General features: G+C 40.6%; 1 protein-coding gene across 1 annotated transcript in view; it reads left to right on the plus strand.

Annotated features, from left to right (window-relative positions):
- DNAI3 (dynein axonemal intermediate chain 3) overlaps positions 1-24,778 on the plus strand; it is a 72,973-nt gene extending 48,195 nt beyond the window's left edge. Inside the window, exons 16-22 of the mRNA XM_065887658.1 lie at positions 5,980-6,110; positions 11,408-11,471; positions 15,798-15,928; positions 17,590-17,794; positions 19,426-19,517; positions 20,787-20,909; positions 24,635-24,778. Of these exons, the coding sequence (XP_065743730.1) occupies positions 5,980-6,110; positions 11,408-11,471; positions 15,798-15,928; positions 17,590-17,794; positions 19,426-19,517; positions 20,787-20,909; positions 24,635-24,778 (890 nt within the window). The remainder of the gene's footprint in view (positions 1-5,979; positions 6,111-11,407; positions 11,472-15,797; positions 15,929-17,589; positions 17,795-19,425; positions 19,518-20,786; positions 20,910-24,634) is intronic.
- Positions 24,779-25,044: the final 266 nt, after the last annotated feature.

A 25,044-nucleotide genomic window follows, 5' to 3' on the forward strand; every position in this document is an offset into this window, starting at 1 on the left:
TACACAACAAAAGACTTGACAGAACTCAATTCAATTCAATTTCACAGTTATTGAGTACATTCATATATTTTTGAAAATTTATTACACTAAAAAATTTAACAAAGCTCACTTAATGAATATGTATGTGGTCAAGAATAACTCTACAGAATGGAATGCATCTCAAGTCTAGCAAACTAAGTTATGAAGTGCTCAGAAACAAATTACCATTCTCAATCAGAATAGAACAGGAAAATTAATATTTATACAACACCATGAGAAAACTGAGGAAAGAAAGAACAATTGATTTTTTTTTTGTTTTTTGGCTGCGTTGGGTCTTCATTGCTGCACGCGGGCTTTCTCTAGTTGCAACGAGCAGGGGCTACTCTTCATTGCAGTGCGCGGGCTTCTCATTGCCATGGCTTCTCTTGTTGTGGACCACAGGCTCTAAGAGCACAGGCTTCAGTAGTTGCGGCTCGCAGGCTCTAAAGCGCAGGCTCAGTAGTTGTGGCACACGGGCTTAGCTGCTCCGCGGCATGTGGGAATCTTCCCGGACCAGGGCTCAAACCCTTGTCCCCTGCGTTGGCAGGTGGATTCTTAGCCACTGCGCCACCAGGGAAGCCCCTTGACTTAAATATATCTCAACCTATACACCTTTGTTGAAGTAATTGAAGGGTATGCATGTGAGCTGTCAAAACTGTTTGAATAAAGTTGTGGATTAATATCCCACCTGGAGAGCAATGCATAATGAAAATGTACGAGAATCACTAGCAGCTGAAGTATTTTTCAAACATTTGCCTTATCAAAAGGATTTACATTTATAAATTGTTCAATGTTCAGTTAAATAATAGGACGTCGAAGAAAAACATATTATACAACTAATACCCAGCTTGGGCAAAATTCACTTTGAAGCTGTGTGTTTCATAGATACAACCCAAGACCTCATGCTAAAAAAAGTGGAATCACTGAATTTTTATAGACATTTTCAAAGCAATATTAAAACATTCCACATGTTTTCTGTCGTTGTTTGCGGTACACGGGCCTCTCACTGTTGTGGTCTCTCCCGTTGCGGAGCACACGCTCCGGAGGCACAGGCTCAGCGGCCATGGCTCATGGGCCCAGCCGCTCCGCGGCATGTGGGATCTTCCCGGACCAGGGCACGAACCCATGTCCCCTGCCTTGGCAGGCGGACTCCCAACCACTGCACCACCAGGGAAGTGCCTTTTTATTTTTTTAATTCCATATATATGTGTTACCACATGGTATTTGCTTTTCTCTTTCTGACTTACTTCACTCTGTATGACAGACTCTAGGTACATCCACCTCACTACAAATAACTCAGTTTCGTTTCTTTTTATGGCTGAGTAATATTCCATTGTATATATGTGTCACATCTTCTTTATCCATTCATCTGTCGATGGACACTTAGGTTGCTTCCATGTCCTGGCTATTGCAAATAGAGCTTCAATGAACATTGTGGTACATGTCTCTTTTTGAATTATGGTTTTCTCAGGGTATATGCCCAGTAGTGGGATTGCTGGGTCGTATGGTAGTTCTATTTGTAGTTTTTTAAGGAACCTCCATACTGTTCTCCATAGTGGCTGTATTAATTTACATTCCCACCAACAGTGCAAGAGGGTTCCCTTTCCTCCACACCTTCTCCAGCGTTTATTGTTTCTAGATTTTTTGATGATGGCCATTCTGACCGGTGTGAGGTGATACCTCATTGCAGTTTTGATTTGCATTTCTCTAATGATCAGTGATGTTGAGCATCCTTTCACCTGTTTGTTGGCAATCTGTATATCTTTGTAGAAGTGTCTATTTAGGTCTTCTGCCCATTTTTGGATTGGGTTGTTTGTTTTTTCAATATTGAGCTGCATGAGCTGCTTGTATATTTTGGAGATTAGTCCTTTGTCAGCTGCTTCATTTGCAAATATTTTCTCCCATTCTGAGGGTTGTCTTTTTGTCTAGTTTATGTTTTCCTTTGCTGTGCAAAAACTTTTAAGTTTCATTAGGTCCCATTTGTTTATTTTTGTTTTTATTTCCATTTCTCTAGGAGGTGGGCCAAAAAGCATCTTGCAGTGATTTATGTCATAGAGTGTTCTGCCTATGTTTTCCTCTAAGAGTTTTATAGTGTCTGGCTTTACATTTAGGTCTTTAATCCATTTTGAGTTTATTTTTGTGTATGGTGTTAGGGAGTGTTCTAATTTCATTCTTTTACATGTAGCTGTCCAGTTTTCCCAGCACCACTTATTGAAGAGGCTGTCTTTTTTCCATTATATATTCTTGCTTCCTTTATCAAAAATAAGGTGACCATATGTGCATGGTTTTATCACTGGGCTTTCTATCCTGTAACACTGATCTATATTTCTGTTTTTGTGCCAGTACCATACTGTCTTGATTACTTTGTTGTCCAGGAGCCTGATTCCTCCAGCTCCATTTTTCTTTCTCAAGATTGCTTTGGCTATTCGGGGTCTTTTGTGTTTCCATACAAACCTTTGCTCTAAATGGTTCTGGAATGCCTCTTTGGGAATTATCTTCAAAGCCTCCATTATATTCTTCTAAGCAATGTGTCAGAATACTTTAGGATGTGGATTCTGGAGTCTGGGTTTAAATCACAAAGCCACAAATTATTATTTGAACAGATCGAATGGCTTTATCTCTCTGTGCCTTACTTTTTTTTCCCCCACCTGTTTGAAAAGGGAGAGATGAAGACAAGGGGAGTAAATAATAAAGGTAACTACCTCTTAGAGTGTTGTGAAGATAAAATTAGTTAATACATGTAAAGCTCTAAGAACAGCCCATCATCAACTCACAATAAATGTTAGCTAACATACGTGAGCCCTTGGGCAAGCAACTGCATCTCTCTGAGGCTCAGTTTACTCACCCAGGGAGGAGGATTAATGCTTTACCACCTCAGGAGTTATTGTGAGAACTGAATGAAATGGTTTAGCCCACACAGTTTAGTGTCTGGCATGTAGTAAGCACTCAGTAAATGTTAGCTGCTATTATTATTACTATTCCTGGTGATGGAAAATCCATGACCCATGAGGATGACATTGAATTGAATAAATATCCAAGTTATTCCGGTCAAGTCTGAGTAAATGCAGTTGATGATAACATTTCTCTCTGGCTTCATCCTCTTTGACCATCACATTAAACTCTATCAACTAAGCCCCTTTTCTTGGAGCTCACACCTTGGTTTTTGTGATTTTCCTGATCCTCCTTCAGTTTCTTTCCTCTTTCCTGCCTCCGTTTCACCTTACTGCCCTCTCATCATGAATATACCTCAAACTCTAACTTCAGCTGTGTGCTTTCCTTTTTACGCACTCTCCTTTTGGTAACACAGTGTATTCTCTCACCTCTGATGAGAATCCTTAAGTCTCACCTCTCACCATCTCTTGGGATTGAACCCAACCTAATCCTACAACGTCAGTGTGTCTGGAACAGAACCCATAACGTGAGTCATCCCTGCCTCTCTCCCAAGGCCGCCATGCCCGGTCTCTCACACAGGGTAATTAAGTCTTTGTTTACAATGCATTGAACATTTGCCTTTTCCTTTTCATTATCAGTAGTGACCCCTGGATCAGGCTCTTGGCTCCCCTTGTTAGGCCAGAGAGTTCCAAATCTTTCTATCTTGCACCCCCTCAGGAAACGTTTTTGAGCACATATCCCCAGTGAACATGTATTTATTTACAAATTATACACGTTCTACTCTACTAACATATTTATGCACATGATTTTTTTTAACATCTTTATTGGGGTATAATTGCTTTACAATGGTGTGTTAGTTTCTGCTTTATAACAAAGTGAATCATTTATACATATACATATGTTCCCATATCTCTTCCCTCTTGCATCTGCCTCCCTCCCACTCTCCCTATCCCACCCCTCCAGGCTGTCACAAAGCACCGAGCTAATATCCCTGTGCCATGCGGCTGCTTCCCACTAGCTATCTACCTTACTACGTTTGTTAGTGTGTATATGTCCATGACTCTCTCTCGCCCTGTCAAAGCTCACCCTTCCCCCTCCCCATATCCTCAAGTCCGTTCTCCAGTAGGTCTGCGTCTTTATTCCTGTCTTAACCCTAGGTTCTTCATGACTTTTTTTTTTTTCTTAAATTCCATATATATATGTGTTAGCATACGGTATTTGTCTTTTTCTTTCTGACTTACTTCACTCTGTATGACAGACTCTAGGTCTATCCATCTCATTACAAATAGCTCAATTTCGTTTCTTTTTAAGGCTGAGTAATATTCCATTGTATATATGTGCCACATCTTCTTTATCCATTCATCTGATGATGGGCACTTAGGTTGTTTCCATCTCCGGGCTATTGTAAATAGATATGCACATGATTTTAAAAAGAGAAAAACAGACAAAAATGAGAGTGAAGAATTTGAAATAAATATTTTAATGATTTTAATTTTATGTATTAAATGGGTACGAAATGCCTTTTTGCTCTTGCTAAATGTATTATGAATAATATCTTTTAGTAAGAACAATGTGATTGAATATGCCTAGTTATTTCTTAAAATGTTGATGATACTTCATAATACAGCTATTTAAAGCTTCCATGTTTGGCTTACTTTGGTACTTGTTTTTAATGTCTTACCCAATATGAAAGGGACTGCTCAAAACGTGTAGATCCCAAAGGAAGTGTTGGTTGACTGTACCTACTAAATCATGATGATTATCTTTTACTTTTGTCTGGAATTACTTTCAAAAGTTTTTTGAAATGCAATGTATATTTTTAGTATAGCTGAAGTTTTCTTCTCCTGTCTTAGTTTTCATGTATATGTTTGTTAGTTGATTTTCCCATGATTGATACAACCCAGAGAATGCATTAAGGAGGTGTGATGAGTAAAGTATTGTGAGCTTATATTTCTTTATGATCTTTCCCAGAAATTTAATATCACATTTAAAAACAAATAAATGATTTGGGAAAATGCCCCAGACATATCTTTAAGAGAATAGAAAATCAGGATAAAAAGCTAGAATACTCACTTAAAAAATAGTCTATATATATTCACCAAAAAGTAATAGAGGGAAAAAAATACCAATATTTTAATAGTGGTTACCTCTGGGAAATATGATAATGAAGGATTTTTGTTATTTTATTCATGCTTTTCTCTTTTCCAAAGCTTCAAATAACATTTATTAATTTCAGATCTCAACAAATAACATTTATTCATTTTAGATAACAAAAGTATCTGACTGACACCAGATACTTTTAAAAAGAAAGAAGTTCCAGATAACATTTGAGTTTCAGACCCCAGATTAACTGTGCTCTTACTGTTTGCATGGATAGCTGTAATATAGCACCATCATTGATGTTCATAAATAATAAACCTGAACTAATCAGCAAACATTAAATTGTGTTCCATACGCTGTGTTGATAACAAACAAGTAACACATTTAGATGGATTTATTTTTTAGAAGTTAAAAAATTGGGGGTACTTGAGAGACTAACCTTAAATTATTTGAAAAATTGCTATATGATGCCAACTGAATAAAAATGACATGAGTTTCTCATTAGAGAATATCAAGGGTGTTAACAAGTCAAGAGAAATACCAATGACTTATTAAGAAAATCAAGGGTGTTATTTAACCCAGAGGATGTATTTTGTGTCCAATATACTGTAAATAATTCTGAAATGATGTAAATGATGTAGAATTGGTTTTCAAACTGTGTTATGGAAACTTTTAGAGCCCCTGAAAAGTGGGCAGAGGAATCTTCCCTTTCCCACCCATGAAACACTTCAACCAGAGCAGTGCAGCTTTGATCAGTTTTACAGGCAGGGGAGTCCACACAAACTTTGGTTTGAAAAAGGCATTCTACTGCTAAATTAGAAATCTAAAAATGCTTGGACTTATGCCCACCACACTGGGGAGGAAATGGGGCGGATATGTGTCACAAAGGACAGAGAATACAGACTAACTATATTTTAGAATATCTTTCAGTGTAAATATGTGTTTCTTCTATCCATACACCTCCAAAAGACAAAATGTTAGCCCAAAGCAAAGCAATGAAAGCAGGAGAAATGAACCCATACCAGAATCTGGAAGGTGGGTTGGGCAATCATCTCAAGCCAATAGATGACTTCTGCACCAAGTTCTTTGTGGGAACAGAGGTGAGTTGGAATTATCTGCTTCTAAGTTACATTGAAATAAGTGATTATGACCTCTACAGTATGTTTGTCTTTTGAGAACTCACAATATTTTTTGTAGTCTTCTATCCTTTGGCTTACAATACTTATACTGCTTTCATATTTTTATACGCTTGCTTGCATTTAAAAGTTTTAACCTCAGTGCCTCATAGCTTCATATTTGAGATGTTCCTGAACAAAAGTGGAAAAGTCTATAAAATTAGGTATGATTCTTTTTACTAATAATTTTTTGATCAGCCTGCAAATATTTATCAAACACCTATACCGTATGGAAGAAACCATGTGAAGTGTTAGAGATTTACTAAGAAAATATATTGCTTTGTTAGGCCAGAACAATCTAGTAGGAAAGAGAGTGAAAAACTCACTCAATTCAAAAGATAAATAACAACTGAACATAATAACAATAATGACAAAATATGCATAAACATGAAATCTACCATCTTAACCTTCTTTTTGGCTGCATAATCCATAAGTTTTCCTTCTTATTTGTTTTAACATCTTTATTGGAGTATAATTGCTTTACATGGTTGTGTTAGTTGCTGCTGTATAACAAAGTGAATCAGCTATACATATACATATATCCCCTCCCTCTTGCATCTCCCTCCTACCCTCCCTATCCCACCTTTTTAGGTGGACACAAAGCACCAAGCTATTCTCCCTGTGCTATGCGGCTGCTTCCCACTAGCTATCTAGTTTACATTTGGTAGTGTATGTTTGTCCATGCCACTCTCTCACTTTGTCACAGCTTACCCTTCCCCCTCCCCGTGTCCACAACTCCTTTCTCTACGTCTGCACCTTTATTCCTGTCCTACCCCTAGGTTCTTCAGAACCTTTTTATTTCTTTTGAGATTGCATATATATGTGTTACCGTACGGTATTTGTTTGTCTCTTACTTACTTCACTGTGTATGACAGTCTCTAGGTCCATCCACCTCACTAAAAATAACTCAATTTCATTTCTTTTTATGGCTGAGTAATATTCCATTGTATATATGTGCCACATCTTCTTTATCCATTCATCTGTTGATGGACACTTAGTTGCTTCCATGTCCTGGCTATTGCAAATAGAGCTTCAGTGAATATTGTGGTATGTGTCTCTTTTTGAATTACGGTTTTCTCAGGGTATATGCCCAGTAGTGGGATTGCTGAGTTGTATGGTAGTTCTATTTTTAGTTTTTTAAGGAACCTCCATACTGTTCTCCATAGTGGCTGTATTAATTTACATTCCCACCAACAGTGCAAGAGGGTTCCCTTTCCTCCACACCCTCTCCAGCGTTTATTGTTTCTAGATTTTTTGATGATGGCCATTCTGACTGGTGTGAGGTGATACCTCATTGCAGTTTTGATTTGCATTTCTCTAATGATCAGTGATGTTGAGCATCCTTTCACCTGTTTGTTGGCAATCTGTATATCTTTGTAGAAATGTCTATTTAGGTCTTCTGCCCATTTTTGGATTGGGTTGTTTGTTTATTCGATATTGAGCTGCATGAGCTCCTTGTATATTTTAGAGATTAGTCCTTTGTCAGTTGCTTCGTTTGCAAATATTTTCTCCCATTTGGAGAGTTGTCTTTTTGTCTTGTTTATGGTTTCCTTTGCTCTGCAAAAGTTTTTAAGTTTCATTAGGTCCAATTTGTTTATTTTTGTTTTTATTTCCATTTCCCTAGGAGGTGGGTCTAAAAGGATCTTGCTGTGATTTATGTCATAGAGTGCTCTGCCTATGTTTTCCTCTAAGGGTTTTATAGTGTCTGGCCTTACATTTAGGTCTTTAATCCATTTTGAGTTTATTTTTGTGTATGGTGTTAGGGAGTGTTCTAATTTCATTCTTTTACATATAGCTGTCCAGTTTTCCCAGCCCCACTTATTGAAGACGCTGGCTTTTCTCCATTGTATATTCCTGCCTCCTTTATCAAAGATAACGTGACCATATGTACGTGGTTTTATCTCTGGGTTTTCTATCCTGTTCCATTGACCTATATATCTCTTTTTGTGCGAGTACCATACTGTCCTGATTACTGTAGCTCTGTAGTATAGTCTGAAGTCAAGGAGCCTGATTCCTCCAGATCCGTTTTTCTTTCTCAAGATTGCTTTGGCTATTCAGGGTCTTTTGTGTTCTCCCTCAGTTATTCTGCTATTGATTCCTTCTAGAGAATTTTTAGTTTCTTTTATTGTGTTGTTTATGGTTGTTTGTTTGCTCTTTAGTTCTTCTAGGTCCTTGTTAAACAATTCTTGTATTTTCTCCATTCTATTTCCAAGATTCTGGATCATCTTTACTATCATTTCTGAATTCTTTTTCAGGTATGCTGCCTATTTCCTCTTCATTTGTTTTGTCTGGTGGGTTTTTACCTTGCCCCTTCATCTGCTGTGTATTTTTCTGCCTTCTCATTTTACTTAGCTGACTGTGTTTGGTGTCTCCTTTTCACAGGCTGCAGGTACATATTTCCCATTGTTTTTGGTTTCTGACCCCAGTGGGTAAGGTTGCTTCAGTGGGTTGTGTAAGCTTCCTGGTGGAGGGGAGTGATGCCTGTGTTCTCGTGGGTGAGGCTGGATCCTGTCTTTCTGGTGGGCAGTACCACGTCTGGTGGTGTGTTTTGGGGTATCTGTGAACTTAGTATGATTTTAGGCAGCCTCTCTGCTAATGGGTGGGGTTCTGTTCCTGTCTTGCTAGTTGTTTGGCATAGGATTTCCAGCACTGGAGCTTGCTGGTCATTGAGTGGAGCTGGGTCTTCACGTTGAGATGGAGATCTCTGGGGGAGCTTTCACCATTTGATATTATGTGGGGCCAGGAGGTCTCTGGTGGTCCAGTGTCCTAAACTCAGCTCTCCCACCTCAGAGGCTCAGGCTTGACACCCGGCTGGAGCACCAAGACCATTTTGGGTAGTCTGAGGTCTTCTGCCAGCATTCAGTAGGTGTTCTGTAGGAGTTGTTCCCCATGTAGAAGTATTTTTGATGTATTTGTGGGGAGGAAGGTGATCTCCACGTTTTACTCCTCCGCCATCTTGAAGGTCCCCCTTAACCATTTTTAAGTGTACAGTTCAATGGTATTAAGTACATTCATATCGTTGAGTAGCTATCACCACCATCCATCTTGAGAACTATTTCATTTTCCCAAATTAAACTTCTGTAGCAATTAAAGCAGTAACTCCCCATTCCCTACTGCCTCCCACTCCTGGCACCACCATTCTACTTTCTGTCTCAATGAATTTTACTGTTCTAGGTACCTCATGTAAGTGGATTCATATAATATTTGTCTCTGTGCACACCAAAGTTTTGCAAGCCAAGAATGATAGCTTTAGAAAGAGAAATAACCACAAAATCTTAAAGCAGAAATTAAAGCATGACACCCTCTGCTTAAACTCCTCTTTAGTGACTACTTAGTGACACATGAAAAATCCAAACTCCTTATACCAAATGATGTAAGATTCTGCATCATTTGGCCCCTTTCTCTCTCTCCACCCCCATCTGCACCAGTCTACTCACTCTCTCTGTCTGCTCTGATTTTTTCTCTCATTCTTCTTACCAAACTCTTTCCTGCCTTTCAAGTCCTTGCACTCCTTGGAGTGAATATCATTCATTATTCAGCAGATATTTGCTGAACATTTAATATATACCAAGCACTGTTCTTGGCCCAGGGAATATAGCAGAGAACAGACATCCAAAATTCCCTGCCCTCACGGGGCTGACCATCCAGTGGGACGCTCTCCTGCCAACCCCTGACGTGGCTGACTGATCCTTGTACTTTGGATAGAGGGTTTAAGGGATGCCTCTCTGGGATCTAGGTTGGCTGGCTCAGGGCTGAAGCTGGAGGAAGTGGTGGAGCCCTGTAGGCAGAGAGGCCTGGTAGACAGTGATCTCAGGTGGACCCATCCAGTGGTGAAGAGGGTCTGAGCAGTGGGGCCGAGAATGTCACACAGGCATGGGGGCAGTGAAATTGTCGGAACTAGGTAACCAGATGGAGAGGGATGTTAAGGCTTCTAGCCAAGTGGCTGGTGATGTAATCATCACTCAACACATATTTATTAACCTGGTGCAAATTATTCCCGTGACTCGGTTCAGTTTCTGAGTTACACATACCAGCTGTGAGAACCAGGAGATATTAACTCTCTTACAGGACTTTGGTAAGGGCTGGGGTCATGTACATAAAGCTCCTAACAACTCCAGCAGCACTGAGTGCTCAGGAAATGGTAACTCCAAGGGTGATGTGCCACAGGCGATGGGCTAGAGGTGTACAGTAGACGCATCCCAGGCTGTCTGCTCCCTTAGACTGTGTACCAAGAGGGGAGGGAGGGCTTGTCTTCAGACTCTGAATTTCCGGTGCCACACACAGTCGTTGTTTGTTAAATGAGTTGACATGGATGAATGAAAGCACAGATGAGTGAATGAATGAGTGGCCCTGGTCCCATGAGATTGTCCTTCACTTTGCATAAATCAAATGTTTTCCCATCTCCTCTCTCTCACCTATGTATCCCAATCCATCCCTTCCTCTGAGTCCTCTTAACTCATCTTAATATATACCCTTCTCTGTGTTTTCCTCTTATTATTTAATGAAAAAAAACATTGGGATTAGGAGATTGCATGTGGGTTTTACATTTATAAGATGGTGGCCTGGGACTACATTTTTTCTCTGAACCTCTCCCACCTCTTCATTCACTGGTTCTGTCTGTCTTTCCCCTTTGTGTGGCAATTTCTGCCTCTTGTTTACACCAGCTCCCTCTTCTTTCTCTTCTCCTTAAAATGGCCATAAGTAGAACTGGAATACATATTACTTGTTATGTCATTTGGCTAGAACTCGATGTTTCCTCTTCTCAACTTTCAAAGATGATGAGTACCATACATATTCCCTCTTTCTCTCTTATTCCATGAATATTTATTAAGTACTGACTTTGTAACATGCTGAGAACAAATCACTGAATAAGGCAGACTAGATCCCTCCCCTTCTGGAGCTTTCAGTCTATTGGGACAATTTTTTGTTAACAACGACTTTGGGAACCCAGCAGTTGGAACTTGTGTACCTAGAATAGCTTCGTAATTGCCTGTGTTCTCCCCATCGATGTGTGTAGATAAAAACTCAACAAATTCATTTTTTTGTTTAATATAAAATCAAGTAATCATTTTGAGCCTTCCCTCCCCACACTGCACCAAATTATTGTTTGATTAAATTGACTTGTTACTTTGTGTTTGTTTGGGTCATGGTCAGTCTTAGCACATGAATAAGAGGACTTTTGTCTTTTAAGTTGTCTCATCAGGAACCTGTAATATTTTTAGGAAGGTGACGTGATATACACAGATTGGAAAATGGAAAGAGACCCTGAAACTGGCCGATTTATGAGTAAGTTTTGATGATTGCTCTGTTATTAACGAGTAACCCTGTCCTTGCTAATGCGAGAGAGGGCACCTGAGGTTCTGACTCTACACTTGTTACTCAAAGTGAGGGCTTCGGACAAGCAGCACAGTTGTCACCTGGGAGCTTGTTAGAAAAACAAAATCTTGGATCCTACCCCAGGCCTGCTGAATCTGAATACAGATTTTAATAAAATTCTCCAGGAGATTTGTTTTCACACTGAAATTTGAGGAGCACTGATGTATTGATACTTAAATTACGGAGACCCTTGGACAATTCAGTTTTAAAATAACCATGCTGTTTCAATAATTCAACAGCCCAGTAGCTCAGCTATGTGGAAATTCTGAGTCAGCATGAAATTATAAGCTAAATTTACCATGATCTTGCAGACCTCAGCCCTGTATGGGAGAAGTTAACTCTAGGGCCCTCCTTTGGGGCTGGGACTGGTCGTGCCCATGTGTTCCCCTGCTCCTGGGGCCCAGACTCTTGGGAAGATGAACAGAGGTGTGAGGGACACGCCCAGGTGGGTGGTTTGCAAGTTTCCAGCTGGAGAAAGGCATTCCAGGTAGAAAGACGAACAAGTGCAAAAACATGGAAGCTCAGAAGAGCAGTGCACAATTAGTAAACAGGGAGATCTTCTGGCCAAAGCATGGTAACAGAGAGGGCAACAGCAGCAGGAGAGGTGCCAGGAAGGACATTTGAGTCCAGATGGCAAAGAGCCTTGAGTGCTTTACTAACCTGTGGACCTTATCCTAGTACCACCAGTATAATCAGAAAATCACTCTGTCAGGAGAGCAGGGGTTAATTAATTGGTGGGAAGTAGGATGGCCAGTTGCAATAGCCTAGATGAGAGATGGAGAGGACTGATGTATAGGCAGGGTGACAAGGATGTCCAGCAGAGGAAATACAAGAGGGAGAGAGAGACATACGAGTCATCACGCCAGGACTTTGTGACCAGTGGGATGTGAGTGGGAAAGAAAAAGAGAAGTTGCTGTTAATTTCTTGACATGTAATTCATTCCAAAAAACCGAGAAATAGCTCTAACCACCTACTTAAAGGCTATTTTTAAGTCATCTTAATACTTTAAAATTACCAGTCAAGTATTTTGTAACGTGGAAAGCCAAATGACACTGTTACTTCCATTGGATAATGGTTGAAGTTCAGGGAAAGTCAATGTGTAGACATGCTGAACTGTAAATTGCATGCCCTACTTAACATTCTGTGAACTGGCAGTGTTTTCCTTGGAAGCTACCAGCCTGATGTCTTTCATAAACACCATGGAGGTTTCCTGGGTAAAGATGAGGCAAATACTGGAGGCCATTTTCTCTTGATCTGCTGGGAGCCCCATGTTCTTATCTCAAATATACAACAAGGCAGAAAGGAGAATTTCCTTTTCTAAGAAGAAACTTCTGAAAGACAGATTACCCTGACTGAGCTGTGTGTGATGAAGAAGTCCACATCAAACAGATGATCTAAGTGACAAGCCAAGAAATACAGGCTGATGTATTTGATGATGATGACGGTTAACATAATCATCTCATGTACTCAACTCACAAATTGGCACACGTCATGTGTTAGGCACTCAATACTCTCCATCACTCTCCTCACAGCAACACTGGATTTGAACCCAGACGGTCTGTGCTCTTAACCATATCAGTATACTAAATCCTTCATTAGATAATGACTCTGGTAAACTACTGTTTTGTTTATTGTAAGTTTCTTATAATAACCTGGCTGGGGGCTCTGGAATTTCATTTAATAACTTAAGGACAGCTCCATTTACTGCTGAATGGCTCTAAGGACTTCCAAAGGACAAAAGGAAGAAAAAGTTATATGGGCTGAGAACCTCTAACATGTTAAAAGTACAAATCTTGATGGCTATCTATATTCCGATCACTGGTGGTCATTACATTTTGCAGAGGGCTTCTAGACTCCTGGATAGCCCTGCTCGCCAGAGTGAGGTGGTGTAGGAAAGCCCGGCTCACCAAGCACAAAACCAGGATCTGAGGGACACAACCAACAGCAAGAAGAAAGCTGCTAGCTTCCAGGGGTCTCCTGCCTTCCCAGAAATCCTCCAGATCACTTCAAGGGGCCCTTAGAAATAAGGCTTCTGTGCTGTCTTCAAGATGGAGCTCTGGTTAGAAGAAAATTGGTCTTTTTTAACCTAGAAGAGCTATGTTTAAACTTATTTATTTTTACTGTATTCACTTTTTTCAAATAGTTTTCACATTGATATAAAGATATACATAAACAAGAAATTTAACATCTTAACCATTTTTAAGTACAGTTCAGGGGAGTTAAGTACATTCACATTGTTGTGCAACCAATCTCCAGAACTCTGAGACTCTGTACCTGTTAAACACTAGCTCCCCACTCCTCTTTCCCCTCAGCTCCTGGCCACCACCAGTCTACTTTCTATCTCTATGAATGTACCTGTTGTAAGTACCTCATGTAAGTGGAGTCATACAGTATTTGCCTTTTTTCTTGTTTTTGGCCACACCACACGGCATGTGGGATCTTAGTTCCCCAACCAGGGATCAAACCCGTGCCTCCTGCATTGGCAGGTAGAGTCTTAACCACTGGACTGCCGGGGAAGTCCCAGTATTTGCCTTTTTGTAAGTGGCTTATTTCCCTTAAAATGATATACTCAATTTTCATTCCTGTTGTAGCGTATGTCAGAATTCCCTTCCTTTTGAAGGATGGATAAGATTCCATTGTATGGATATACCACATTTTGTTTATCCATTCATCCATTGATGGACACTTGGGTTGCTTCTGTCTTTTCGGTATTGCAAATAATGCTGCTATGAACATGGGTGGACAAGTATCTCTTTGACACTGTATCAGCTTTTTACAAGATTATGGTAGCTTTTTTTCTGCTTAATGTTACATTGTTGTTCTGAGAAAAAAAGTTCCAACCTTCACATAGCTGTTAATATGATAAGTTTCAGAGTACATTCGTGGTTTTAGTATAAAATAGGCACACATTGTGGTTTGGCCTGGACAGGCACATATTTTTATGGCCATCCCTGGGGCTTGTGGGTATGGGCAGCAAGGAATAAGGAGCAGCCAGCTCCAAAGCCAGGACCGGGGAGAGGAAAACCAAGCCATGGCTGAGTAGGCAGACCAGGGGAGCAGAAGGACCCTGGTGCCTGGGGCAGAGACAGCGGGGAAGCCTTCATCTTAATATCCAAATCTGCTTGTCCTCTAATCTTCCCAGTTGCAATAAATGGAAAGTACAGAGAGCCTGTTGCTCTTACCAGAAACCTGGCTGCCATTCTCAGCACTCATCTCTCACCCCTCCTGTCAACTCTAGCTTGCAAATGTTTCTTGATTATCCACTCCTTCATTGCACCTTCATCCAAGTCACCATCCTCTCTCACTAGAACTACAGCAACAACCTCCCATGGTGTCCCCTCTTTGCTTTTACCTGCCTCTGATCCATTCCCGCCACAGCAACCAGAGAATCCTTTCATATGTCAATCAGATAGTCTTCTAGGCCTAAAGGGCTCATTAAAAAACATTACACTTAGAATGTAATCTAAATGTTTTTCCTAGCGAAGATTTGCAAGGTCTGGACTCTCCTGGTCCCCATTTGTTTCCTATGTCTCACCCTGGGATTATCAGACTCCAGTCCTATTGCCTTCCTCAAAATAATAAATGCACTAAACACTTCTCAGGACTTTGGTGTGTATTTTTCCTTCTGTCTGGAATGCTACTTCACACCAAAATCTTCCTGTGACGAACTCAAGCCTAAATGACTCATCTTCAGAGAAGCCTGTTCTGACCATTCAGCCTAAATTACGAATGTCCCTTGTTATTCTTTCTTGTGATACTTTTTACTTCATAATACTTTTCACATTTTTTTTTTATTATATACCTTGGGATTTGTTTGTTGAGTATCTGTCTTTCCACTGGACTGTAAGGTCCAAGAGGACAGATCATGTTTGTTTATTAACCATTGTTTACCCATCCATCTACAGTACCTGGTACATACAAACAATCCACAATTATTTATTGACTAACAATATATACTATTGACTAACTGATAGACTAATAAATGAGTGAATGAATAAGAACAGGAAGTGTTCCTTTGAGCCTGAAAAGTAGCCTTGATGGGAATTTCCCTGGACTTTCCTTAAAAAAGAGGAGGAGCTGTCCTTGACAGTTCCATTCACCACAACTGACCTCTGGTTCTCCACTCTTGGACCTCATTAATCGGGATCTATCTGTCCATCGGAAGTCTGCCCGTTCTTCATTGCAGGAATGTAAACAGTGTTATAAAAGGTGAAATGGCCTTTTCCACTCCAACAGCAAAGAAGCCCTTGAGCCTCTACACAGTCCATGATGGAGGTGTCCACACCGTTCAGAGATCACCTTTTTACAAGGACATTATCCTCACTGTTGGCGGTTGGAATGTGGCCATCTGGAAAGAAGGTATTATGGTAAGTTGCCTGCAAAATGGAGGAGTGGGTGTGTGGTCCTTTGTTATTGAGAAAAACAATAGGAAAAACAGACTGTTCTGACATAGCAATGCCTTTGGGACATTTTTTAGAGAAATTGGAACAGATGGCCTGGGCCCCAGCCTGTCAGCAGAACCACTGCAAGCCTTTGGAAAACACGACCATTTGCTTTTCTTTCCTGAGGGAAGGAAACATTTACAAGTCTTTTGTTCTCTGAAACCAAACAGTCTTTTCTTCAAAATACTGTGTATATCATGGGCAGTTCCCTTGATTTATGTTTTTCCCTCTGCTTTAAAATACAAGATGGAATGCTGATTATGGCACAAAGTTGAAGGAGAAGCAATGGGTCTGTCACTGCTCTTGCACTGGGCTCAGAAAGTGGGACTAGGAAAGCTAAGGGGTCCGTCACCAGGCAGGCAGAGACGTGCATGGGTCAAGGTGAGGCAGTGCCAAGAATCCAGTGGTCCTGGTTAGGACACGGCCTGGGTCCAGGCAGACAGAAGCTAAACTGCCAAAAGCTAGAAAGACTGGTAAAATCTAGTGAAGCAAGGGCATGGGAAAATCAGTAGGATATGTCCCTCTCATGAGCTACTTAAGAAAATTATCAAAATCTGTAAAAAAGTATGTATATATATGTGTGTGTGTGTGTGTGTGTGTGTGTGTATTTCAGAGCTGTAATATATGTATTCTTTGACCTAACATTTTTTTCCTTTTATTTCTGGGACTCTAACTTACAGGAATACTCAAAAAAGTAATGTGTGTGAATATATGTACAAGTTTGTCATTGAAAAAAGTTGAAAACTCCTTAAGTGTCCATCCGCAAAAGGACTTCTACTTTATAACAATGTACTTTTGTATGCTCTTTTTTTTTTTTTTTTACAACAAGCAAACGTTAGTTTTGCAGTTAAAGAGAAAGACAAAAGAAATGTAGGCAAGATTGTCCAAAGACCACGCAGGGGTCAGGAACCTGGTTATCCACCAAAACTGAAGGAGCCGAGCAAGAACAGGTTTGGCCTGTTGCCTCTAAGGAGTCCGTGAATTGGTGACCTTCTTTGTTCCCTGTAGGAAGGTTTTGTTTACATGTATGGGAAGGTGGAAAGCAGCTCCATGACTTAGTTTAGTCCCGCAGATGTAAGTAGGTGAATGAGCCCAGGCGGAGCATGACGGTAGGAAGAGAGCACATTCTGATCTTCAGTCTCTATGAAAACCTCCCAAAGAAGGCAAATTACCCCAAAATAGAGAAAAGATAAGATGATCTTATGTTGCTTTGGTGGTCCAGAATCTCTCCCAAATAATATTAATAAGCCATTGGATGCAGCTCACAGATAGAATTGACTTTTCATTCCCTTTTCCTGCCCACCAGAGCTATTTCCATGGTGAGCAGGCACCTGACAGGAAAATAAAGATATAGGCAAAATTTGCTTATAATCTTTACTTATCCAGTGTCCATCAATCTCCATAGAAAGAGCAATGGGATTTAGCAGCAGTTGGATTATTAGAACCATAAACAGCTCGATTGGAAGGTTTGATCTTTTATATAATCATAGCCATCTGAGTTTTACTTTTAAAAAATCATTGTGAATACCTCTCAGATAACAACAAAAGCTTTTAATTTGTTTTTTTTTTTTTTAATTTATTTTTAGACTGGACCCCTCCTTCAGTCATCCTGTGCACCAAAAAGGTACACCTCAGGGCACTGGTCCCTGACAAGGCCTGGAGTCTTTTACATTGGCCGAGAAGATGGATACATCGATATCTGGGACCTTCTGGAGAAAACCCACGAACCAGCCCAGTCACAAAACATCTGTGTAACTATGATCACATACATCAAACCCTGGACCTTTTCTGGTATGTTAATTCTGATTGAATGAGCTAAGTCATTTTGCCTTTTGGGGCTAGCTTAGGAATATTTTGACATTCAACTGGAAAGCCTCTGATGTTTCTTCTCAAGATTTTTCTTCCCATTCCATCTCTTCCCTTCCTTTCTCTTTCCTTCCCATCATTCCCCTTCCTTTCCCTTTTCAAATTCTGGATACAACCTGAGTTTCTCTCACTATTTTCTTCATCAACAGTTATTTCTGAGACACATTTTAGTATGTCAAGCAGAGGGTGATTTTAAACCACACAATAAAAAGCATCCTTCTTGGGCTTCCCTGGTGGCACAGTGGTTGAGAGTCCGCCTGCTGATGCAGGGGACACGGGTTCATGCCCCGGTCTGGGAAGATCCCACATGTCGCGGAGCGGCTGGGCCCATGAGCCATGGCCGTTGAGCCTGCGCGTCCGGGGCCTGTGCCCCACAACGGGAGAGGCCACAACAATGAGAGGCCCGTGTACCGCAAAAAAAAGCATCCTTCTCACCCTCTCCGGGTCCCTAAATCACAGGGTGAACCCTAAATCTTTGCTACTTTTTGCTGCTTCTTTTCCAAATAGAATAAGTTCTGTACCTTTAATTTTTCATTATGTCACAAATTTTCAATATTTTGTCACTTTATGGCCCTCCACTGGACAATATCAAGCAGTTTCCTTCTTGAGATCAAATGACTCTGCGGGGTCATATATCTCTTTAAACTACAACTTTTAAACTCATTAAGAGGAAAAAAATAATGTATAACAGAGCAAGCAGAAATTTAAGAATGTGTCGATGGAAAAGTAATTTATATCCTTTGTCCCAATTTCTCTGTCTCACCCAAGTAATACTTCCTACCCAAATTCAGTGTATATTTGCTCCATTTCAAAGAACTTTCCCTTTGTTTCCAAAGATGTGCAGGCATAAAATTGTCTTTCTATTCATTTCTTTCTCAGAAGAAACATTACATTTAGAAACACAGTCTTCAGAATCTCTAAGAGTGTCAGAGTCTGACTAATACTACTCGGCCGTATGTGTCACCAAAGTGTGTTTTCCCATCTTTGCTACAAAACATTGCTTTTGTATACCTCCAGGGATTACAAGTCTAGGATTTAGCAATTTGAACCAGACCTGCTGAAAATGAGAAGAAAAAAGTTGATGAGAGAGAAAATTAAAATTTTCAAACACATTCGTGTTTTATATCCATTTTAAATGATCAAAGGAAGCAATTTGTTTTTATAATAAGAAAACTGGTTCTGGCTGTGTCTTTGAAATTCATCTGGATAACGGCATCCTTTAGCCCTTACTATGTCTTTGGTGAAAATTGGCATGATGATTTTTAATTTGAAAATCTTCCATGTATTGTCCCTGCTTTCTTTTCAAATCTGCCCAGTGGATCCAGTCAGAGAGGGTCAATCTCAGCTAGGAGCCACACTCCTTATATAGAGGCTGAGAAAACAGGATTGGGGGTGAGCAGCGTGGCTGACAAAGACTCAGGGTCTCAGCCAGGATCATTGTAACCACAACAGGTCCTTTGGGAAATCACAAAACAAAAACACAGCACATGTTTAACCTCTAAAGTGGCTTTCTGATTGCAGAGTTGTTTTTCTCCCACATTTTTTTAATCTTTCAGCTAAGCAGAAATTTATAGCCATAGCTGATTATTATGGAACATTGCATATATTGGAAATTCCTTGGACACTAAGTCGCCCTTCCACCAATGAGGTTAGTAACTTTTGGCTTTGAGGATTTATGTGATCAGATACTGCTGAGGCATGTTTTAGAAGTACGTTCAGAAATGACAGCATTTTTACTCTTTAAGAGAACAAAAGAATCATACAGTCAAAAATAAGGGGATGTTAACCTAAATGGGGAAATAATTTGAAAAAAAATAGATACAAGTATATGTATAACTGAATCACTTTGCTGTACCCCTGAAACTAACACAACATTGTTAATCAACTATGCTCCAATATAAAATAAAAATTTTTAAAAAGGGGATGTATTTCTGTTTTATGAGATAAATGGTTTAAAGCTAGGGGAAAAAAAAAAACAAGCATGCAGCAAAAGAAAGGCCAAGTAAATGAAGCCCAGATTCAGAGAGGAATTGATTTGGGGATTCATAATCATAAGATGTTATTTTCACGTTGTAACCTAAGCGTGGGACCCTTATTTCAGTGATAGCCTTCCCAGAGGGCCCAGCTGACATTTTTATGCATCTCTCCATTGCCAGCCTCCACCCATCCTTCCCCAACTTGGTGTGCTGCAGGCAGCAGGTCTGAAGTGGCAATATTCTGCCACTCCATGCACCCCACCCAAGGGTTTCAAGCAGTGTTAATAATTAGGTTATAAAAAGAAGATCAATATGTAGAAATACATAAATATGTATACAACCAACATTAAACATATAGATTGCAATCTGTTGCAAGTCCCAACAACATCACCCTAGTTAGTGGTAGGCAAAAAACTTTCCTTCCCTTGGTGGCCTTGCCCAAGGTCTCTGCTGACTTCCCTGCTTCATTTCTTAACGTCCGCACGCTAAACTCTCCAGGGGACCAGGAACTCAGCTGTGCTTCCAGTCCCTTTACGGTTTCCATTGACATCCTCATCTGGGTTTTCCAAGTTTGTTTGATGATGTGAAACTTTCCTTCGTCTTAAAAGTGAGAAGGAAAGAAGAGGGGTGGGAGCAATCCCTGAATATTTCTCCTACAAAATTGCAATTTTTTTGCAGCTCTCTCCTTCCAGTCCCACTCCTTTCCTGCCATCCCTCAATTTGCAGGCCCCTAAACCTTAGCCCAGTAGCCCCCAAATTAGCTAGTTCCTCTGATAGTGGGCCTGTGGGCATTATCTCAAAGCAGGTAATCTAGCTAATAACTTACAAGCAGCAGGTAATCTAGCTAATAACTTACAAGCAGCAGAAATTCTTCAGAGCCTCATGAAGAACATGGGGGCTTCCATGTGGGTCCCCCTCTCATGGGCCTGTGTTTCTAACAGGTATCGAGTATAAGCCACTACTTTGAAAGAGAAGTCAAGCATCTGGAATATGTAGAACAGCGCAAAAAAATTCGGGAAGAAGAAAAGAAAGAAAAGGAGCTGGAAATGGCGAAGAAAAAAGTTGTAAGTTAAATTTCAGAAACAAAAATTGCTTTCCTCTAATGTCATTGAGAATATATTTCTTTGGCTATTCCACAATTTTAATAGAAAAATTATGCCTTTTTACATTCTTCTCTTGTTCTGATGGGAGTCCAGGGGGCATTTCTCTGATTTCCTAGCTTACTACGAGTCAGAACAACCAGTTGGACACACCTAGTGAGATTCTACCCAATTTAAGTTTCTGAAATTTTCTATATTTCAAAGGCCTTTAGATACAGTGGTATCTAAATACCAATTATAGATACAAAGATTCAAATTCGAATGCTTTCATTTCATAGAATTTTAACATCTAGTGAATAATGCATTAAAACAGTGCAGGGCTTCCCTGGTGGCGCAGTGGTTGAGAGTCCGCCTGCTGATGCAGGGGACTCGGGTTCGTGCCCCGGTCCGGGAAGATCCCACGTGCCGCAGAGCGGCTGGGCCCGTGAGCCATGGCCGCTGAGCCTGCGCGTTCGGGGCCTGTGCTCCGCAACAGGAGAGGCCACAACAGTGAGAGGCCCGCGTAGCGCAAAAAAAAAAAAAAATTTACCAAAAAGGAACCTAAGTCTCTGAAACCCCCATCCTCTTCCTCAGCCTCTCTGTTTGACGTGAATTCCATCACTCTGTTGGTCTTCCCTTGACCCCTGGAATTTGGGGCCTTGAAATATTCTGTGAATTCAGCTCTTCTGTCTTTCTCACTTGAGGTCATCTCAGTCCATATTTCTGCTTATCTCTTGCTCATTCCCTTCCTTGCCCTTTTGTCACCAACAATTTCATCACCGCCTGTCGTTTCCTTATAGCCAAATATATAGCCTCCTCCAGTGTAATTACTCATGTAAGACCCTAGGTCTCAATTAAAAGCACAAGCATGTGGAAATATTTTAATGTACTGCATTAGCAAATAGATTAACGTTATCCCATTGATATATATGAATTAGTGGAACAAAAACAGAGGGAGCATCATTTAAAAACATTGTTTAGTGGTGACAAGGTATAAAAGAACACCAATTAATTAACTTTTCTTTGTTTTCTTTTGCTACAAAAAAAAAAAATTGGTCTTGGTCTGTTCTTTTGCACAACCACAAACACTGGGTGAAATTCTGCCGTGGGAGATAATATGCCACCCTTTCCTACACCAGCAGTCATCGATTACTAGGAGTGTTTCAATAACATAGTGACAGCTAATTATCCACTTAGAATTGTGGATAATCCAAAAATAATTTACAATGTGAAGTACTTTTAAAAATCTTGAATATTATAATAATCATATCTTGGAATTGTATGATGCTTTTGAGTTTCCAAAACTTTTCCACTTTCTTGTAACTTCATTTCCATTTGACATAGTACCCTCCTTAAAGTAGAGCTACCACTTGTCAAGTTTTCTCTGGAACTAGAGACTGTGGATAAGTGAATACATTTAAAAGGGCTCCTCTGCTACATTTAGAAAATGAAAAGGGTCACCAAGGAAAAATAACTAATGTTAAGTCAGAAGTATCTCCTTACAAGCAACTGCTGATAATAGGGGAAATGGGAACAAACTAACAACCTCAGAGGATTGCAGTGGGGATTAAACGAGTTGAAATATTTACAGCACTTAGCCAGTAACTGGCAGATAGGAAGTGTCCACTATTAATATCATTACCGAGGGCAGGGGACGATCACACATCCGTCCAGCAAGGCTGGTTTTCATGAACGCCCCCCGACTGGCAGGGATTAGGCTGTGCACTTCAACCCACACATGTGAGGGAAATCATATACCCGTCTCTTTGCAAACATTGAATCTGGATACCGCTCACTTATTGAAAAATAATAGTAATTATAGCTCTAACAGCACACAAAATGGGAATTTTCCTAACTGGCTGGAGACCCGAAACTGAGAAAAGTAGCAGTTTCCATATGATTCATTATGTCATCTCTATGGGACAGAGAAGACGGAAGAATTCAAAAGAATTCTGCAACCCCTAGTCAATGACCCACACTCCAGGCTACACAAGGGAGGCAAGAATTATGGGGAAGAAGTTTGGAAAAGGGGATTTTTTTTTGGAGAGGTGTTGGAGCGCTGTGTATTCCCCATTCCCACTTCTGCAACACCACCCAGACTCTGGGAGGAAACCTTCAAGAGAAGCACTGCTAGAGATAGGTTGCTGGCCAGGATGGACCATTGGCCTCGTACACCTGGCAGGAGGCTTCCTGAGCCACAGAAATCCAAGAGCTAGGAGTTACCAAGGGACCAGAGCAGAATGTCCAGGGAGAATTTAGGAAACTCAGGGACAGGGACCTGACTCCTATGGTTGGAAAGTCTGCAGGCAAAAGATTGGATTAAACTGCTCTGACAGATGGGTGGAGAGAGGACCAGGGGCAATGAACTTGTACTGATGGCAGAGTGAGGGTGGTAAGTTTTCCTGGGGCCAGGTGGAAACTTGAAAGTAGCTAGGCTCAAATCAGGTGTCCCAAAGGACTTTCTAAGTTGGGTGAGGCAATCTACAGAAAGAGCCTGGAGGTGCACAGGGGGGCATTGCAGTGGGGGCCACAAGGGGCAGCCTTCACTTGGATATTGGACTGGCCTGAGTCTTCAAATACCTGAAAACGACACTCTTTCTAATACCTAAAAATGATAGGAAGTGCTATGGAATCTGTCACATATGTTGTAAAGGACAAAGGTTAGAAGAATAACACTTTTCTACTCTCACCTTATCAAGTCGTGCTCTTTTTGTGAATTGGTTATTGTAGCTAACAAGTGCTTACTGGGTGCATGTACCATTCTGAGGACCTGCCATATTTAATAATTCATTTAATCCTCACCGTGCTATGAAGGAGTTATAATGATTAGACATGAGGAATCTGAGAAAGCAGAGATATTAAGAGAGGGGGAAAAAGCAAACATATGGAAAGAATATGGCAGAGGAAGGGGAAGAGAACATCAGTCATTGTAAATATTCAAAAGAGGAAAATACCTCTTGCAAATTATTCTCTAAAGAAACTAGAATAACATATAGTTCCGGTCCCTTTGATGGAATCCACAAAGACAGGGCTTTGTGACAAGGCATCAGAAGGCACAGGAAGACATTAGGATTGGGACAGGACAAGAGGAGAGAAAACAAAAGCAACACAGGATGATACACCAAGATGAAGTGACCCTAAAGTTCCTCTGAAAGAAGACACAGATGAGAAAAAACAAAATCTTAAAAATCGTAATGACTGCCCCAGCATATACTACAATAAATTAAAATGTCCCAATTGTTAAACCAGAGCAGTACTCAGGTGAACACTGACAGATCAAAGAACAAAACAGATGACTCAGATTATTCAGCAAGTGGTGTTGGGTAAATTAGCTGAATAAATGCCCTTCATTGTTATTCTCTCCCCTCTCAATGTGCTCCTCCCTGCATCAGTGGCAGGAGCCCGTAGGCCAGCCTGGATTGCCCCTGCCCCCGAGAGCCCACATCCAGTCCATCAGCAGACTGGGTCAGCCCCACCACCAGGAGGCGCCTGGAGTCCGCACACACCGCTCCGCTCATCTCTGCCCCTCCCCTTCAGAGCCAGCAGCCTCTCTTCCTGACTGTGCAAGAGATGCCCCCCTGCCCTCTGCCCCTCACAGCCCTTCCAGAGAACAGCAGCCAGGCCAGACTTTCAAAAATAGCCCCTTCCCAGCCTTTGGTATCTCTAGCTGCCAGAGTTTTATACGAATGACTTGCTTTTTCCCCCCCTAGGAAACGTATCAGAAGTCAAAAGAACAATTGGAAGCCAAATTGAAAATGGACTACGAGAGTTATTTGGAACTGGAAAAGAACATCCTCACCAATCTTGGTCTGATCAAAGTGGAAGAGACAATGTCAAACATGGAAATGATATAGAAAAGCTTTCTGTAGGGGTGTTTTGAGGGCTTTGTGGGGCTTTTCTTTACTCATCATTTTTTATGTAAGGTGAACTAGCAAAACTAAATGTGAAAAAGGTTTACTTACGCATATCAAGCTTTTATTTCACTGCTATTAAAACTTTTGAATTAAACAATAAGATCTGTTTCCGTTTTGGGACTGAATATGTACTAAACTTTGTACTGAATATAAAAGCTATTGATAATGAAATTTTCACTTTCCTGTAATAATACAGAGCTTCAGAC

The sequence above is a fragment of the Phocoena phocoena genome, chromosome 1 (genome assembly GCF_963924675.1).
Source record: "Phocoena phocoena chromosome 1, mPhoPho1.1, whole genome shotgun sequence".
Classification (NCBI taxonomy): domain Eukaryota; kingdom Metazoa; phylum Chordata; class Mammalia; order Artiodactyla; family Phocoenidae; genus Phocoena; species Phocoena phocoena.